The following is a 19201-nucleotide window of genomic DNA, read 5'->3' as shown; positions in this document are numbered from 1 at the left end:
AATAGATAAAACACTTATGAAAAACAGGTAAGATAAGAAATGCATTGTGCATTTATCTGATTAAACATTCTAAAACATCATATGATTGTGTAACAGAGAAAACAGCAAATTTACACACATCCTGATACACATAACTGATAAAAGTTTCAGGTATATGTAAATATTTACATTTAACCTTAAGCATGCTAGATAAATTGTCGTCTGCTGGAAATGTCGTCTGCTAAAATTGTAAAGTTCATTCAATTTGCTCCAAAATTGGAAGAAATATTGTCAGAATAGCAAACAGCTTGGAACCTGATCAGACGCCGATTTAATCGGCGTCTGATCTGGTTCCAAGCTGTTTGCAAAGGCTGTTAAATTCGCCTGCAGCAGGCTAAGGGTTAATAAATGAATAAATCAGTCAATTTTGACTGGAGAAAAATTTTCCTCTTACCTGTAACAGATTAGTGCTCAATTTTGTATGATCAGAATAATTCATACATCACTCGAGATCATGATCATTTTAAGGCAGTATTAGACATGGTAGCATTTAGAAAATACAGTTCACTCAGTGTGGTTGTGTCAGATTCATGGCTGTTAGTAAGTCTTTATGAGAACAGAAAATAAGTAAAGTCACCCATATTAAACCTATAGATCTTATTATCCCCCTTATTATTTTTTTGCCCCCGAAGGGAGGCATATAGTTTTTGAACCGTGTGTCGGTCTGTCCGCAATTTTCGTGTCCGGTCCATATCTTGGTCATCAATGGATGGATTTTCAAATAATTTGGCATGAATGTGTACCACAGTAAGACGACGTGTCGCGCGCAAGACCCAGGTCTGTAGGTCAAAGGTCCTAAACTCTAACATCGGCCATAACTATTCATTCAAAGTGCCATCGGGGGCATGTGTCATCCTATGGAGACAGCTCTTGTTTTTTACATTTCTTTTTTTAAAAAATGTCCAAACCTTCAACATCCAGCCATGTTCAAGATATCTTACTTGATTGTGCTCTCTTAAGGACACCTGTTCTTTTAAGTTCAAATGTACCACTTGGTCCCAAACTACACAAAGACAATATTTCATTCTAGTTACACTTCAAGCTCACATTTCAAATAACTCCATTTATTTCTAAAAGCTTAGCTTATTGCAGTAATTCCGCATAACATACATTTATTATGTACACTTAAAACATTCATTTTCTGTTAAATTGATTTTAACTAATGAAATTATTTGCTTCTTAGTAACATCCTTACTTTTTGCCAGATATATTTTTTTGCCATTCCTCACCACAAACCCTTTCGGCGGGGATACCAATTCATCAAATTTGCTTGTTACTTTTAAATAATATAATTTTGTTGATATGAAATTTCATGGTTTAAGTCAAAATGTAATTTCATATAGATATTAATTTGAACTATGTAAAGCGCCTTTGAACGTGAAATTGATCATGAAAAGGGTGCTATATAAATCTGGTATAATAATAAATCTGGTATAATAATAATAATTTGTGTATTTCAACTACTGAGGATAAAATTAGTTGAAGTTTACTTGTTCCCCGGGATTTAATATCATGGGTTGACACATCTTCAAAATCCACGAAATAAACTTTAGCCTGCTGGCGGTAAGTAATTCTGCCTTTGCGACCTGTGCAGACCACGTCTGTGCAGGCTGATCATGGTCTGCACTGTTTGCTAGTCAGTCAGTAAATTCTCAGTGAACACCCCTTTGAACAATAAATGGTATTGCCCAAATTGAATGATAGACCAGTCCATTTTAGAAATTTAGCAGGGTAAAGATTAATAGTCCCTCAGGAATGTTTATGAATCCAGTTTGCATTACTTAGCATTTCATGATATGCACTGTAGAGTATAGGTGTTAAAAGGAATCATCATAAAATTTACTTTTAAATTATTAATTTTTTAAAGTTATTTATAAATAGTACTTTGACTATGTACATTGCAGTGATGTGTGTCACCATTTACGACATATCAATGTATCATGGTGTAAGGACGTGACAAATGATGGTCTGGAAGCGCTGGCGCGAGGCTGTCTCAAATTGGAAGATTTTATCTGTAAAGGATGCAATCAGGTTATTTTAAATTACAACTGAATTTTATATGTATGTGCCATCATGTAGGTGGATCACCCCTGATATTTACGGGCAAAGGAATTGAATGTTACCCCAGCCAGTGTGTGTTCGTTCGGGGAAAAGCCTTCAATATGTCTATGAAGAAAATGTTATCATTGATGAAACCACAAAATCCATAAAAATTAGACAGTTTTTACATTATTTGTGCATGAAGTAATTTGAGCCGTGCCATGAGAAAACCAACATAGTGGGTTTGTGACCAGCATGGATCCAGACCAGCCTGCGCATCCGTGCAGTCTGGTCAGGATCCATGCTGTTCGCTTTCAAAGCCTATAGCAATTAGAGAAACTGTTAGCGAACAGCATGGATCCTGACCAGACTGCGTGGATGCGCAGGCTGGTCTGGATCAATGCTGGTTGCAACGCCACTATGTTGGTTTTCTCATGGCACAGCTCATTTGTCTTTTGCTTTCATTGCTATGCTTTGTTAAAGTAAAAAGCATCCTTATTTGTTTTGCTCATTTTGAGAAATTGTAATGTCCCAGGATGCATTGTGTTTGATATTTGTAATAATTTGATTAAAGATATTTGATTAGAAACATTTCATCCTACACACTTTTAAGATAACTAACATAATGAATTTTTATGCCCCAGTTGCCAAAGAAGTTTGAACTGTCAGTCAATCCATTTGCCACACTTTATTTTTAGCTCTCCTGAAACAAGGGATCAGGGTGAGCTATTAGTATAGAAGGCTGGGCCAACATCTTTTTAGCTCACCTGTCACGAAGTGACAAGGTGAGCTGTTGTGACCACTTGATGTCAGTCATGTGTCAACAATTTCTAAAAAAAATCCTCTTCTTGAAAACCACTGGGCAGAATTACACCAAACTTCACAGAAATGATCCTTGGGTGGTCCCCTTTCAAAATATTTCAAAGAATTGAATTCCATGCAGAACTCTGGTTGCCATGGCAACCGAAAGGAAAAACTTTAAAAATCTTCTTGTCCAAAACCACAGGGCCTAGGGCTTTGATATCTGGTGTGTAGCATCACCTAGTGGTCCTGTACCAAAATTGTTCAAATTATCCCCCTAGGGTCAAATATGGCCCCACCCCAGGGGTCACATGGTTTATTTAGACTTATATAGGGAAAACTTTGAAAATCTTCTTGTACAAAACCACATGGCCTAGGGCTTTGATACTTGGTATGGTATGTAGCATCATCTAGTGGTCCTCTACCAAGATTGTTCAAATTATCTATCCCCCTAGGGTCAAATATGGCCTTGCCCCGGGGGTCACATGGTTTATATAGACTTATACAGGGAAAACTTTAAGAATCTTCTTGTACAAAACCACATGGCCTAGGGCTTTGATATTTGGTATGTAGCATCATCTAGTGGTCCTCTACCAAGATTATTCAAATTATCCCCCTAGGGTCAAATATGGCCCCGCCCCGGGATATAGGAAAAAAATGTTAAAAAGTCTTCTTGTCTGAAACCACAACACTTAGACCTTTGATATTTGGTTTGTAGCATTTTCTTATGGTCCTCAACCAAAATTGTTCAAATTGTACCCCTTGGGTGAAAAGAGGCCCTGCCCTGGGGGACCCAAGTTTTATAAAAATCTTCTTGTCTGAAACCATATGACCTAGGCTTTTGAGCATTGTCTAGTTGTCTACCAAAATTGTTCAAATTATGCCCCTGGGGTTAAAAGAGCCCCCTGCCCTGGGGTCACTTAGTTATTATGTGATTTATATAGGAAAATGCTTAAAAAATCATCTGATCCTATTTCCAAGACTGTTTAATTATAATTACCTGATGACCCCAAGTAATATGATGTCACTTAACTGTGACCTTGACCTACTGACCTTCTTTCTTGTTTTTAGCTCACTTGTCACAAAGTGACAAGGTGAGCTTTTGTGATCACATGGCGTCCGTCGTCCATGCGTGCGTGCGTAAATTTTTCATGGGATCTGTATGAAAGTTGGTCTGAATATTCTTCTTGATGATATCTAGGTCAAGTTTGAAACTGGGTCAACTGCGATGAAAAACAAGGTCAGCAGATCTAAAAATAGAAAAACCTTGTGACCTCTATAGAGGCCATACTTATCAATGGATCTTCATGAAAATCGGTCAGAATGTTCACCTTGATGATATCTAGGTCAAGTTTGAAACTGGGTTACATGCCATCAAAAGCAAGGTCAGTAGGTCAAATAATAAAAAAACATTGTGACCTCTCTAGAGGCCATACTTTTCGATGGATCTTCATGAAAATTACTCAGAATGTTCACCTTGATGATATCTACCTCAAGTTCGAAACTGGGTCACATGCCGTCAAAAACTAGGTCAGTAGGTCTAAAAATAGAAAAACCTTTTGACCTCTCTAAAGGCCATATTTTTCAATGGATCTTTATGAAAATTGGTGAGAATGTTCACCTTGATGATATCTAGGTCAAGTTTGAAACGGTCATGTGCGATCAAAAACTAGGTCAGTAGGTATAAAAATAGAAAACCCTTGAGACTTCTCTAGAGGCCATATTTTTCATGAGATCTTCATGAAAATTGGTGAGAATGTTCACCTTGATGATATCTAGGACAAATTCAAAACTGGGTCACGTGCCTTCAAAAAGTAGGTCATTAGGTCACATAATAGGAAAACCTTGTGACCTCTCTAGAGGCAATATTTTTCAATGGATCTTCATGAAAATTGGTCAGAATTTTTATCTTGATGATATCTTGGTCAAGTTCAAAACTGGGTCACATGAGCCTAAAAACTGGGTCACTATTTCAAATAATAGTAAAAAAGGCCAGATTAATGACCCTATCTTCATGAAAGTTGATGAGAATGTTTATCTTGATGATCCTTAGGCCAAGTTAGAAACTGGGTTTTGTGGGTTCAAAAGCTAGGTCACCCACTCAAATCAAAGGAAAAGCTGAAATGAAATTTGATCGGAATGTTTATCTTGATGATCCCTTGGTCAGTTTTGAATCTGGGTCATGTGGGATCAAAAACTAGGTCATGTGCTCAAATCACATGAAAAGCTTGTTAACCCTCTAGAGGCCACATTTATGATTCTTTCTTCATGAAACTTAGTCGGAATGTTTATCTTGACGATCTCTGCGCCATGTTCGAATCTGGGTCATGTGGGTTAAAAAACTAGGTCACCCGGTCAAATCAAAGGAAAGCCCTGTAGAGCCTGAAAAACGCTCTGGAGGCTGTAGGCCCAGTTGCTCAGATGAGTGATCCAGGGTCATCATGACTCTCTTATTTTGTTACTCAACTTATACAAATTCACTTCCTATATACATCATCAACAACATCCAATGAACATGGGGATATTATCACAAGTGTGATGTCTTATTGTATTGTTTTCAATATCATAACACAAATGTAACAAACATTTTCAAGGGACATGTGTCATACAGTGATGACAACATTCTTGGTTTATTCATACATTTTTGTTAATGATTAATTTGAAATTTTATCATGGAAAAAAGTCCTAGATTTCAATTACATCATTATTTCTTCAAATGTAAGAATCTAAAACATTGGTCCAGAAAGGGCCCCAACTTGGATTCAGGCTGCAAACAACTTTTGCCCCCAAAATATTTTCTTTTACAGGAAAATAAGCTGTAATACTAAAGATTGAAGCCAATTTTAAAGACCATACTGATAAAACCTTAATTTTTATTGGTAAAGATAGTATAGTGAAGTACACAACAGAGACAAGAGAGGTTTTGTTTTGGTCAGAAAAATATAGCTGTAGAATGTTGCCCCCTTGCTGCCCCCTTTTCACCACACCTTGCCCCAACCTTAAATCAATCCAGTGCCAGTGTATGAAGTGTAAAGTTAATATCTCAATGTATTATTTGTTTGTAGTTGAAAAGTATTTTCTAATTATTACAGATAACAGATGTAGGTGTGGGCCATATAGCAATACATTGTAAAAACATAAGGCGTATCAATCTGCATTCTTGTCAGGTAAGTGCAAGGTTTTTTGCTTGTTCACAGCACTGTTTGTAAAACGTGACTTGTGAGTTTCAAACCACTTAAGGATGCCTACCCGTAATAGGCCTCAGTTTCACCAAAAGCGTACATACAACTTGATAATGTAAGCTTTGAAAATGTCAAACGATAGAAATAAGGTGCATATTGACAAGTTAGATAGTGACAGAAGTTCTCAAAAATTTCCTTTAGATTACCTCCCCTGAAAATTTTGGTTTTTCATGAGTTTTATCCCCTGAAAACTAGAAAAAAAATAATGTTCTCCTTTTCCCTACGAGGCATTTTAGATTTCTTTTTGATATTTGTATCAGAATCATATAATGCAGCTTTCTACCGCAAAATTTTCTCGAAACTCAAGATCAGATTTTCATAATCAAAGAAATTATAAATTTCCCATAGGCATCAATGTTAACTTCAATACTGGTTATCTCCCCAAAAAATGATAAAATTCGAAAAGTCTCTCGGTGAAACGTTTTTAATGTTGAATGTCTTTAAAGTGACCAAATTTCATTTAAATATTACCATCCAGTTACAAGATATGAAATATGGCTATTACACCATGTTATCCATAAATATCAAACAGTGATATCAATAAAGTTAATATGAAATTGAGAGAAAATAAAGTGCCATTTGGATTTTGAACTGCTAGCTTAAATTTAGAATAGCTGGTCCTGATGAAATTTCAGAATAGCCCAAGTTAACTGCTTATAAAAATAAAATAGTAATTCATCCAGTTAGACAAGTAGAGAAAAGTAAATGAAAAAGGAAAAATATGGAGCTACTTCATTTTACTGATGTTATGCTGAATAACGTACAGCATTGATGTCCCATTTGTCAGTTGTACTGTGTACATTTGTATATTATTAGTGAATATGGGCCCAATATTCTGAGAAACAACAGGCAAGTATCATAAATTTATCAATGTTAGAATTTATGTCATCTTGCAATAAGACGAGAAATGCAGACCAGCGCATATCTTGTCTTTTCTTAACGTTTTGAATAATTCCCCATGCACGTTATTGGATTTCCTTCTCCTGGAAGATGTATTTCGGCATCCTGCCCTTGGCAAATCTAATTGATCAATTTGTTCCAAGATTTTGAAATTGACTGCACCCAGTTAATGATGAATCATATGAAACCAAACACTGTTTTTTCCCCCTTCAATATCTGCAAAGTGAACATGCTTTTTTTTGGAGAGGATTTAAGATTTTGAAATTGTCAAGGATGGAAATGGTTTAACGCTTTTTCTTTTCTCACTTTCACTTGTCTGGCTTTAAATCCATCCCTAACAAATTGATTTAACATATTTTTAGGGGAGTAGCAAGCTGTTTATGAATAACACAGATTTCTCACATTTTCAGGCTAGCTATTTTTTATTATCAATCATTCTTGCTTGATACTGTAGTGATCTTTATTGTATAAGTCTACTTTTCTCATCCACACTGTTAGAGTTGTATTTTTTCATCTCACTGAACTCTGTCAAGGTGGCTAACAACAGTAGAGCCAAGTAAAAAACTGTGAAAGAAAACAAAACATGTCACAATTGTTCTTGGAATGTCTAGATTGGGAAGTAATGAAGCAAGTACTAAATTTTTCACTGCCTGTCTATTTTTATATGCCCGAAGGGACATATTATGTTATGACACCGGTGTCCGGTTATCAATCCGTTAGCAATTTTGTGTTCGCTCTGTAACACTTGAACCCCTTGAAGGATTTTGAAGAAACTTGACATAAATGTTTACCATGTCAAGACAACGTGCAGAGTGCCGGCTGTGCTGTAACTCTTGAACTGCTTGAAGGATTTTAAAGAAACTTAGCACAAATGTTCACCACATCGAGACCGAGAGCAGAGCGCATGTTTTGGATGGCTTGCTTTGGACATATATTGCAAAGTCCTTGAATTTGATGCTTGGCTTGAAAATTCAAGAATACCTAAAAACCAGATTAAGAACTTGGATTTGAAAAAAAAGCTTATAAAATTGCTTTGTGGAAAGATTAAATCTAAGAAAGAAATGAAGGTCTAAATTTAACAAGACAATATGGTATTTTGTAACTTCAACAGTAACTTGCTTGCATAGCAGGGAGTCATAACTAGTGGTCTAGCTAACTACATGTAATAGTCATAACATGAAGTGGATGTGTGTTTGGGACTTCCAGTTCTGATGATTATTTCTTGAGTTGCAGCCTGGTTATTGACTTTATTTATTACTCCATCAAGCATTTTCAGGGGAGTGGGGTGGCATGCATCATCCAGTGATGACATCATTCTTGTTCTTTATTCTTATCTTTTTTCCTCCTCAGTTCTTTCACTACTTCTTTTTGAACTCGTACTGAAATGAATGCACAATGCATGTCAGTGTAATTTGTTCTAGTGATTGATATGAAACTTGATTACTGACAACAGCTCTCGGCAATTTATGATGTACATTTACCGCCCTCAAGGGATAAATATAATGCTTGCCATAATTGCACAGTGTAACAGTTGACAACATACCCATATGCATTACGTAGTCTTTTTACAGAACAGGATGGTTCACAGTCAATTGCTTCCATCCATTGTGCGTATTGTTTGTTAGCTAATGGTTACTTGCTTGGTCCACAAATACTGATATTGTCATTAGTTTATGGGATTTTTACGTTACTTTAGGGTCTAGACAGAACTCATTTTCTTTTGTAAATTACAGAACGGAAAGCAGATAATGCTTTCCAGGTTTCAGAACATCTGTGAATAGATTTTATCTTGCAAGCATTAGGTGATAATGACATTTTGTTGGGTAATATAGAAATGATTTAACGGCATATTCATATAATATCTGCTGCGTTAGCTCAGTAGAACTATAGACTTCTGAGTCTGCTATTATTTTGCTTGGTTGCATTTTATGCTTCCAAAGAATCTTTATACATTGGATTAACCATTCACAAAGAGGGGTTCTTCATATGAATGAGATAGCAGTCTTTAAGTGATGAGATTTGCTGTCCATGCTATTTATATAATTATTATTTCTGGTACTGTATGTCATGGGAGTACATTCATTGTAACTAGAGTTTTACTTGAGTCAGTGCTTAGAAGCCAGAGGGACATTGCATACTTTATTATCTGATATAAACTGAGTCTGCTGTTATTTGCATAGTTAGGTTATATTAGTTTAAAGGATCTTCTTATGGTAGATGTGAATCTAATCACAAGTTTGTGATATCAAATCCACGGTCAGGTGTATTATGAAATTATTTAATTTCATGGGCATACAATTTCATGATTTCTGCAAAAATTATTATTTCGTGGAAACTTTTAACCACTAATAATGCTAGACATGACTGTTTATATCTTTGCAAAATATAGATCATGATCAGCCTGAACATCCATGTAATCTGATCAAGATCTGCACTGTTCGCCATTCAGCCAGTATCTTTTTGGTAAGCACCTCTTTTAACAGTTAATGGTACTGTCCAAATTGAAAGATGGACAAGTTCATTATAGAAATTGTGCAGGGTCAGGGTTAAGATACAATAATTTGGACTTCTGTTTGTTTATTAATTGGGATTACATTTTGAAAATTTGATGCAGCCAGGAAATCCACAAAAAACAGTTTCGTACGAACATAAATGATTTCACAGTATATTCTCCATGCCAATACATCTAAGCTCATTGTTTGTTTGTATATAAGTTTATTTATAGTCACCACCGGTAACCCATATGGGCGACTCCTCCAGAAAACTGTTAGTAATCTTAGTCTGAGGGTCATAAATGCAAGATACAGAAGATGCTCCAATTCCAGAAGCTTCCCTGGTTCTTTAGCGTGCCAGCTGTAAAGCACCAGTAGTCTTATCCCAGTGTTAGTAATTTTTAGTTGGAAAAGCAGGGGCTCAAACTCACTACCCCTGGTTTCATAGTCAGACAGTGTTACCACTGGACCACCACGCCCACTCTAACTCTTTGCTCATTTGTCCACCACCTCTGATTTATATGGCACAGTTGTTTATTAGAAAAAACAATAAATAACTTTATGAAGTGAAGGAACACAGGTTAGATCCATTGACTGCCATATATAACTGAAATTCTGTAGAAAAAAAACAAATTTTTTGACAAAAGAAAAACAAGAAACACTGGTATCTGCCAGTTTTACTGATACATGTATTTTATGATACAGAATGATTATTTTATTTCAGAGTATTACAGATGATGCATTGCAATTGATAGGGGAACATTGTCATGATCTTATATTCTTGTGTGTATCAAACTGTCAACGGCTCTCTGATAATGCACTGGTATCTGTTGCCAATGGATGTCCTGCCTTAAGGTGAGTATACATAATGTGTACCCTTAAGACAACTGTTTTTTAATTCACCGTTTGGTAGTTTCCATTTTGATATGGAGTTCATGGATGTACTTAAAGCAAGTGGCACTGGAATTCAGTAATATTTTACCAAAAGTTGAGTTCACATCTTTAAATAAGTAACTACTCTGCATCTGCATTCATAACAACAAATCTATATAAATGTTGTGTTTGCAATTCCCAGAACAGTCTGTGTTATGAAGTTGTGTAAAGGGGGAACAGTCCAGTGTACATGCATTTTACTTGTAGAAAACATTTATTGTGATGCTGCTACAATGGTTGCTATTCAAACATCAACAGTTAGTTACTGATTTTGTTGTCTTAGGGATCTGTAAATTCAAAAGTGTGCAATCATGGATCACTTTAAAAAATACAAAAAAAAGAAGAAAACAAATCTGTGATATATAACATTAAATATATAAGATACAAATCATGGTTTAATAATTTCTATCTGAGTATGAAATACATGGTTGTGTTTCAAGTACAGTCGAGACTGCCTTAACGACCCCCTGAATTTAGTGACTCCCTGTCATATGTGACCCTATTTTATGCTCTGGACATAATTTACTATAAAAATAGCCTGAATTAAGCAACCCCCTGCCTTACGCGACAAGCATCTATGAAATCAGGCTCCCGAATTGATTATTAGCCCATTTTCAGCGACTTTGAGACGCTACCTTGCAAGTTTTTACACGACGGAATTACCGTTTGTTATCTCGCGTGAAGTTGTATGAGGTGAGAACATTTGTTTACAAAAAATGGCTGAAGAAAAATGCAAAAAAGAACTGGTTTGACATTAGAACAGCGTGAAAGCACTAGAATTGCTCTATCTGCGGAAACCGGCGTAAACTATAATTTAGTCACTGAAGAATTCGGAGTTGGGGATTAAATTAACAACATTCCTGGTGAAACAAAAAGAAGGCGGTATTCATCAGGAAACGACGAAGTAAACATGGTTTAAAGATGCAGTCGATAAACGAATAAATATTACAGGACCATTAATACACAAAGAATCAATTGAACATTAACCTCAGTGCGTAAATAGTTCATCTGTATCTAATGGAACATTTATATTTTAAAATCCCAATTACTGCTCGCCTTTGTTCTCTTGCCAGAGCATGATCTTAAATATTAATGTTTTATCAATGTCATATGAATGATGCAAACTATTATTTATTTTAAATGTTTTTTTTTATCAAAATGTAATGAAAGAAACTAGTATTTAAACATTGTTCACCCTTACCTAAAAGAGGCCTATAAGTATATGATATACTTAATTGGGAAAATCAAGCAATATGAAACCAGCATCAGCCAGTTCAGTGAGACGGTTTTAAGAGACTCCATGTCATATGCGACCTTTTTTGCTGCTTCCCAAAGTCGGTCTCTTAAAACAGTCTCGATTGTATGTGTTGTTTGACCTCCACACCCATTAAACATGTCTGTATTTCAAACCCAAATGTAAACTGCTAACATGTTAGTTGTTTTACAGTGATAAATTGTAAACATTGAATAAATAATATGTAAAAGTATATTCTGTACAACTTCTAGTGAGCTATATAGCTATATCAAATTACAGACAAACTTTGATTGCTCGAACTCTAAAGGACCGGTAAATTTTGTTCGAGTTATTAATAGTTTGAGCTATCAAACAGTATGCATTATAAAAGGATTTTGCCGCGACCTGACATTGAATTTGAGCATAGGGTGGTGTTCAAATATTCTTGAGTTCGAGCAAATAAAGTTCAACCATATTAGATGAAAAGTCTCATTAATTCTAGATCATCACTTGTATATCATAATTAAGCCATGTGGTTGTTGATTTCAGAACTCTGGAAGTTGCCTGTTGTTCACATTTAACAGACAATGGATTTCAAGCCTTAGCAAAGGTAACTTCTTCCATACATTTGGATTTCTAATAGTTACGTGAGCATATGCACATTCCACAGAATTAATTCATTAAACAATTTTACCAATAAAACATTAAAAAATATCTATAAATTGTTGAGTGATTAAGATAACTTGCCTCCTCTGACTGTGTGTTCAAAAACAGGCATGTGGTGTGGAATTCATTCATGTTATGCCTTCCAGCTGCCTGCCCATGCCTGAACTAATTATTAGAGGGGCACCTGCGTGGAGATGGAGAGTTACCACATGACCCATAATTGTAATGATGTGACATTAAACTGAACATAAGGAAAACTAAATCTCATTTCTGTGCATCTTATGACTGGTTGTTCTGTATGTAAAACAACTTCAAGACAACTCTTGGAAAACTACTTTCTCATTTTCAGATATATATTATTGTGTCTTTTTAGCTACAGTGTACTTCTATACACCAAAGTTTGTGACAGCATGTCTATCAATGAATAAAATAAAAACAACATTCAAACTTACTCAAAAAAACTTGTCTTTTAAGATTCCACTTGTATTCAGAGACCATATTTTAAGTTCCTTTTTATGTTGTTAAAGAACAAATTATGTTGTTTAAAGAGAGCATTTGTGTTAAGTCCACATTTTGATACGTGGTCTCTTAATGAAAAGTGGTACCATTTAAGACTGACTTTTAATTAGCCCATGATCAATGCAATCATCTGGGTACAAAATATTTTAGCTACACTGTACTATTACATCATCTTGAGGACATTGATTAATTTCAGAAAGGATCATAGGTTAAACAAGCAGAACTTTACTACATTTATTTACATGATCAATCTATGGGAAGGTCCAAATTTATGAGAAATAGGCATGTTTTTAGAAGTAAGATTTGTAGATACACAGACAATTGTGGCTGGATGTAACATTGGAAGTGTTGAAAATTTTAAGAATTCCAGTAACTGCTGATATAGTTTCTGGATTTCTGCTGTTTGTCATCTATAATTCCATTTTTTTGTGTGTGTGAGGGGGGTGGTGGGGTGGGGGGGGGGGGGTGTGGGGTTGCAGTGTTTCTGGTGTTGTGAAATAATACCTAATTCAAGAAACGTTATGTCTTCTTGGAGTCTGCATTTATAGCCTTATCTTGTCCTAGTTTGGTTTTATGAGAGGACTTGGATATTTTCCAACTATTTCTTAAAATAATAGATTTACTTACTCCATAAGAAATATGCATGGAAGTAATTCATACGAAAATTATTTTCCAGTGTCTATCCATATTCAGAGTCTTTTAAATTAATTAGTGCGGGAGGTTGTGAGGTTACTCCCTACGCCTTGTCATACTGAAGAGGTGAAATATAGTAGCAAACAGCCCACTTTCTTGAGATTTCACATTAAAAAAGGAAATTAGGGTCTACTTTCATAACCCTGCATTGATGAGTATCATCAGGAATGAGTTGTTGAGAGTGATTAATTCAAGTTTCAGAAGAACTTTTTCCTAATCAGCTTTTATGAATTTTAGTAAGTTAGTATTAAGTTTAATCAATAAAATTTGTTTGTATATTTCCTGTTCCTCCTTTGAGTGCCAACACTCTTCTCAATTGATTTTAAATATATATGGTTATCATGTAACACAGGAACTTGTTTAACTGTGTTCAAAGTGTTGCCATGGATGTGGTCATTAGGTATCCATTTTTATGCCCCCGGCATTTACTGATGCGGGAGGCATATAGTGATTGTCCTGTCCGTCTGTTGGTTCGTCCGTCCGTCCGTACGAGGTTAACCAAATGGGACCGTTTCGTCTAGCATCAATACCCCTTACTAGAATTACTTGATACTAATGCAGATATAACCTGTGACTATTCCTCATCTTCAGAAATCACCTGACCTCAGTTTGACCTTGACCTCATTTTGGACTTAGGTTGCTTTATATGGGCCATCTCTTGGTTAACCAAATGGGATCGTTTCGTCTAGCATCAATACCGCTTACAAGAATGAATTGATACTAATACAGATGTAACCTGTGACCATTTCTCATCTTCAAACATCATCTGACCTCAGTTTGACCTTGACCTCGTTTTGGACTTAGGTAACAATGCTTTGTATCGACAAGGATGCCACCGGGGGCATCAAGCATTTATTAAACGCAGCTCCCTGTTCTAACACATAATTCATTTCAGTCCTCATTTCATAACCATTTTTTATGTCTTATCATTACAGTATGTTTTAGGCAAGAACTTTGCTAGAACATTGCTTACTGCCAATAGACATGCAATTGTCTTACTTCTGTATGTTTTTAGCCCCCTCCTGGTTATGTCAGTTTGTGGGCATGAATTTAAAGTCTGACAAAAACTCTTGTTACTATAGCAATAAAAAGAAGTGAGAAACAAATAGGATGTGAAACTTGCAAAATCTTTGAACTTTGATATAATTACTTTGTCAATCAATTGCATCTTTTTTATTTGTTTGACAGAATTGCCAGAATTTAGAGCGTATGGATTTAGAAGAATGTATACAGATAACTGATTCAACATTAAATTATCTGGGAAGTTATTGTCATAGACTAACAGCCCTTGTAAGTACATACTTCATTTATTTGTGAAGATTGTATCATTCCTGTTTTAGTGCCTTCTTTTAAAGAACAGCAGATGTTTTGTTTTGCTTGTAAATCACCCAGTCTGTCTGATGGTCTGTTGGTTGATCAGCAACTGAAGAACACTTATGGGTATGTCTGTTCAAATCCATAGAAATATTGCCTATGGATAGTAGATGACCTCTGTTGTTTTGGATGTCAGGAGGCAAAAGTCAAGGTCACTAGGGCCTTGAGACTACAGACTAATGTCTAGAGAATGCATGGGGCTGGGGCCATCAAACTCACGGAATGATAGCCTGTGGTCAGTAGATGACCCTTGTTGCTTTGGGTTTTAGTAGGTCAAAGGTGAGAGCATATTTTAGACTGAAATTTACATACTGAACTTCCTCCAAGAGGCTGCCATTATGAGAGTGGGTAGGTACAGCTCCAGTTCACACGTATTTTGGTCCGATGTTCAAGTCAAGTCAAGTCAATATCTATTTATTGTCGGTAGATAAAATAACATTATAAACATAAGCTATGTATAGCTTTTGACCGACATAGTGTTCAACGTTTTCGTTTGATATCTGTGTAATATTCAATATTTTTTTCGCGAATAAATGATTTCAGTGTCTAATAATTACTAAGAAAACAGATTAAATCATAAAATGGCAGATATTACTTGAACCAAAACAAAACCGTATAGTTCTTGGTAAAATAGACCAAAATTGAACCTTGCCAAAATACCATGAAGTACAATACTGTCAATGTGTCACAAATAATAAGTCATGTTCTACTTCCTGTTTGATTATGTTTTCTTGTTGCAGAGTTTATCCCACTGTGAATTAATAACAGATGAAGGTATTAGACATTTAGGCTCCAGTCCTTGTGCCACAGAACAGTTACAGGTGTTAGAACTTGATAATTGTCCTTTAATAACTGATGCGTCATTAGAACATTTGATGGGTTGTCAGTGTCTAGAACGTATAGAGCTGTATGACTGTCAGCTTATCACAAGACAGGGAATACGGAGATTAAAGGTTTGTATGGAGTTTCTTTCCCCCTAAATTTTTGACTTGGTGAAAAATGTGCATAAAAGGAAGTTTGTCACACTTACCACAAAATGTGTTTGACCAAGGGTCATTAAACATTATAGGAGAGTTATTCAGCATGAGAAGTTGTGCACCTGGCGTTTCGTTAGGGATTTCATTCCGTCAGACAAGAGTAAAGGTCTTACGGTTTGTGTCACATGTATTGCAAAAAGTATTTGACCTAGGGTCATTAAACCTTCGGCATTTGTAGTTGCACACCTTAGATTTTGTTTGGGACTTCACTGTGCCAGCCCAGAGTTATAGCCCTTGACTTTATCAAAAATATGCATTAAAGGCCGAAGAGTTTGTGATGAATAAATCTCAAAAAGCATTTGACCTAGAGTCATGAAAGATGAGAGGATTGTTATATAGCTTGAAGTTTTGTATCTGGTGTTCTGTTTGGGATTCCACTCAGCCAGAACAGAGTTATGGCCCTTGATTTAGTAAAAAATATGGACAAATGGCATTTAAGTTTTTTTTTGCACTTATCTAAAAAAAGTACTTGACCTGGAATCATAAAATCATGTAAGAATATTATTCAGAGAGTGAATTTATTTTATGTAGCATTTAAAATGCCCCACCCCACTAAGCTAGGGAGATATAAAAGTTTACTAAGACTTGCGTTGTCAGCAAGTAGTATATGACCATACTTGACCAAAAGTAGGGCCACCAAATGAATGTTCTGTCTTTCTTTGTACCATGATTGTAGCGAAGTATACAGAGAATTAACAGAATAAAGAATTATACATATTATTCTTTTTCTGTACCATTTTTGCCTCTGTACAGTTGCTTAAGTGTACATTGATATGTGAACCCTGTACATTGAAAAGAGATTTCTTTTCTCTGTAACTTTGGTTAGGTTTTAAGAAATGAGATTTACTTGGATTTTTTGTGCCATTGTTTTGGTAGTGAAGTTTCCATAAGATTTTCTCTTGTAAATTGAATAAGAGAGTAAATTGACTAGTTAATAAATTTGTGTAGATTATGAACTCTGAAAGTTAAAATATATGGTAAATTGAATTTAAACTTTTGTTGATTTTAAACCCTAAAAAGTTGAATTAACAAATAAGTGACATATGAGAAGAGATATCTTAGATATTAGTTAGAAACTAATCTCAAGAGATCGAATAATTGAAGTGAATACAGTTAGAATTATTGTATTTCAAGTGAAGCAAGGTAACTGATAAACGTTTAAGTCTTTATTCTTTTACATTGGTTTACTACAGGTAGAAGAACATGTCAGTCGTAAAAATAATTTCATTTTCAAGTTGAAGTAATAATATGGCATTTTAAGAAGTGAAGAAAACTTTGCTTTTTGACACATTTTATGTATTTTCAGACAAGACTACCAAACATCAGAGTTCACGCCTACTTTGCCCCAGTGACTCCACCTGCCTCAGTGGGCGGTGGCCGGCAAAGGTACTGTAAATGCTGTGTGATACTATGATGAAAATACTGTTCTATTAATAGCTGTGATGTTTCCTACATGGACAAAATACCTTGCATACATAGTCATTCTAAAACCATTGTGTACAAGGTCTATTTATTCCTTAAAACTTGTACAGCATTCACTGCTGTGTAAACTGGATTAGTTGAAGGGATGGATACTTCATACTGACAGCTAGAAGTGCATTACAGTGTAGCATATACTTATGGGTGATACTGAAAGTTGAACAGTGGAGGACTGTGTGCACGGGATGGAAATTGTTTGACGCAGAAAGTGATTTCTTTCTCTGACAAGGGGAGCAGCCAGTGTTGAATGTATGATATAAAATCAAGCCTTAATTTGGAATTTTCATCTGTTTGACACTGTAAATTTTAACATATTGTAAATTTCATTCTTTTATCTTAAAATTGTCATCTTATAATCGCTCACTTTAAAAAAAGTGTTAAATATTTACCCTGCTAATTTCTAAAATGGACTGGTCCATCATTCAGTTTGAGCAGTGCCACTTATTATTCAAAGACGTGTTTACTGAAAATTGACTGACTGTAGTGCGAACAGTGCAGACCATTATCAGCCTACATAGACAGTGTCATGCAGGATGATCTTGGTCTGCACTGGTTGCAAAGGCAAAATCACTTGCCACCAGCAGGCAATCACTTGCCACCAGCAGGCAAAAGGTTATGAAGTGAAGTATGATATGTAAACCATAGTATTCAATTTGATGGGATGGTAGCTGCCTACATAGAGATTAAGCAAGTAAGTTTGTTTCTGATAGTCTATTGAAAGTGAGGGTCTGTTCTTTTGTAACACTAACTTTTCCTCTGCAAGGTAATAAATATTTGGAAGGAACATTGAAATGGAAAGTATGGAGTTGTAGACATTACAATTTCTTTCTGCATTTTGAAAGTTTTCGGATAATTTGCAGGCAAAAGGTAGAGTTACCCCTGAAAAATAAGTTACCGACATGCCATACTGTGTGATATTTTATGGTGATATTTTAGCATGGTCCACTTTTCAACAGTGTTACAAAAAAAATACGAGGTTTTATTTCGGCTCGTGTTACAGTCATCATTTAAAGTATTTTCCAGTAAACTTGACTATCATAATTACCTGGTAAAATTTTGGTAAGTACAAATTTCGTTTTAGCCAGTATGGCAGGTAAGGCAGGTTAATAAGTATGTCGAAATTGTCCCAAAGCACTGTACCTCATGTTACAGTAGTAGTTTCTCTTGGAGTAAAAATTTTTTCTACTGCATATTGATAAGTGAAGTTAGAGAGTGTTGGATTTCAGTACTTGTATATGTATGCATATGTGCAATTAGCGTCTGCTAAAATGTTTTCATAACATTTCATCAGGATTCCTGATAAATCTACATATTTCAAACTTCTGATTGTAATTTTTACAGGTACATTTTGATGTGTACAGCTATATTGGGTGAATAAGTATTAATAACCTGAATTTTTATACATAGGATGTTTATTGAAACAAAAACTAAATAGTACATTTAGGCGTACCTTTACAAGTAATGAAATTACTACCTCTCTATTATGTAACTGTGCAATGCTCATGTTTTATCTTGTTTTCGTAGCTTAAGAGCACAAACCTTTGTGTCAAAATTTCTAATTTGTTGGAAAAAAGGTCAGACAGAATGAATTTTGCATTCGATTCTTTCTTTGTCAACTAGTTTTTACAATATCTAGGGATAATAGCTTCTTCTTCCCTAAACAAAAATGCACTCAAATCATTTTTCAGTTGAAAAGTGCATTTTTGCTTCATGTAATTGTAAATTTTGTATTCCATGCTTCATTAATATTTT

The 19201-nt window shown here is 35.3% G+C and overlaps 1 protein-coding gene across 4 annotated transcripts in view; it reads left to right on the top strand.

Annotated features, from left to right (window-relative positions):
* LOC123561760 (F-box/LRR-repeat protein 20-like) overlaps window positions 1-18031 on the top strand; it is a 75342-nt gene extending 57311 nt beyond the window's left edge. For all 4 annotated transcript variants that reach the window (XM_053552933.1, XM_053552931.1, XM_053552932.1 and 1 more), the window contains 7 exons: window positions 1944-2070; window positions 5973-6047; window positions 10239-10369; window positions 12231-12291; window positions 14748-14849; window positions 15674-15886; window positions 17277-18031. In XM_053552933.1, coding sequence (XP_053408908.1) covers window positions 1944-2070; window positions 5973-6047; window positions 10239-10369; window positions 12231-12291; window positions 14748-14849; window positions 15674-15886; window positions 17277-17384 — 817 coding nt within the window. In that variant the 3' untranslated portion in view covers window positions 17385-18031. The remainder of the gene's footprint in view (window positions 1-1943; window positions 2071-5972; window positions 6048-10238; window positions 10370-12230; window positions 12292-14747; window positions 14850-15673; window positions 15887-17276) is intronic.
* Window positions 18032-19201: the final 1170 nt, after the last annotated feature.

This window comes from Mercenaria mercenaria, chromosome 10 (assembly GCF_021730395.1).
Source record: "Mercenaria mercenaria strain notata chromosome 10, MADL_Memer_1, whole genome shotgun sequence".
Lineage (NCBI taxonomy): Eukaryota > Metazoa > Mollusca > Bivalvia > Venerida > Veneridae > Mercenaria > Mercenaria mercenaria.
The sequence above is the reverse complement of the archived record's forward strand: the minus strand, read 5'-3'. Positions and strand labels throughout refer to the sequence as shown.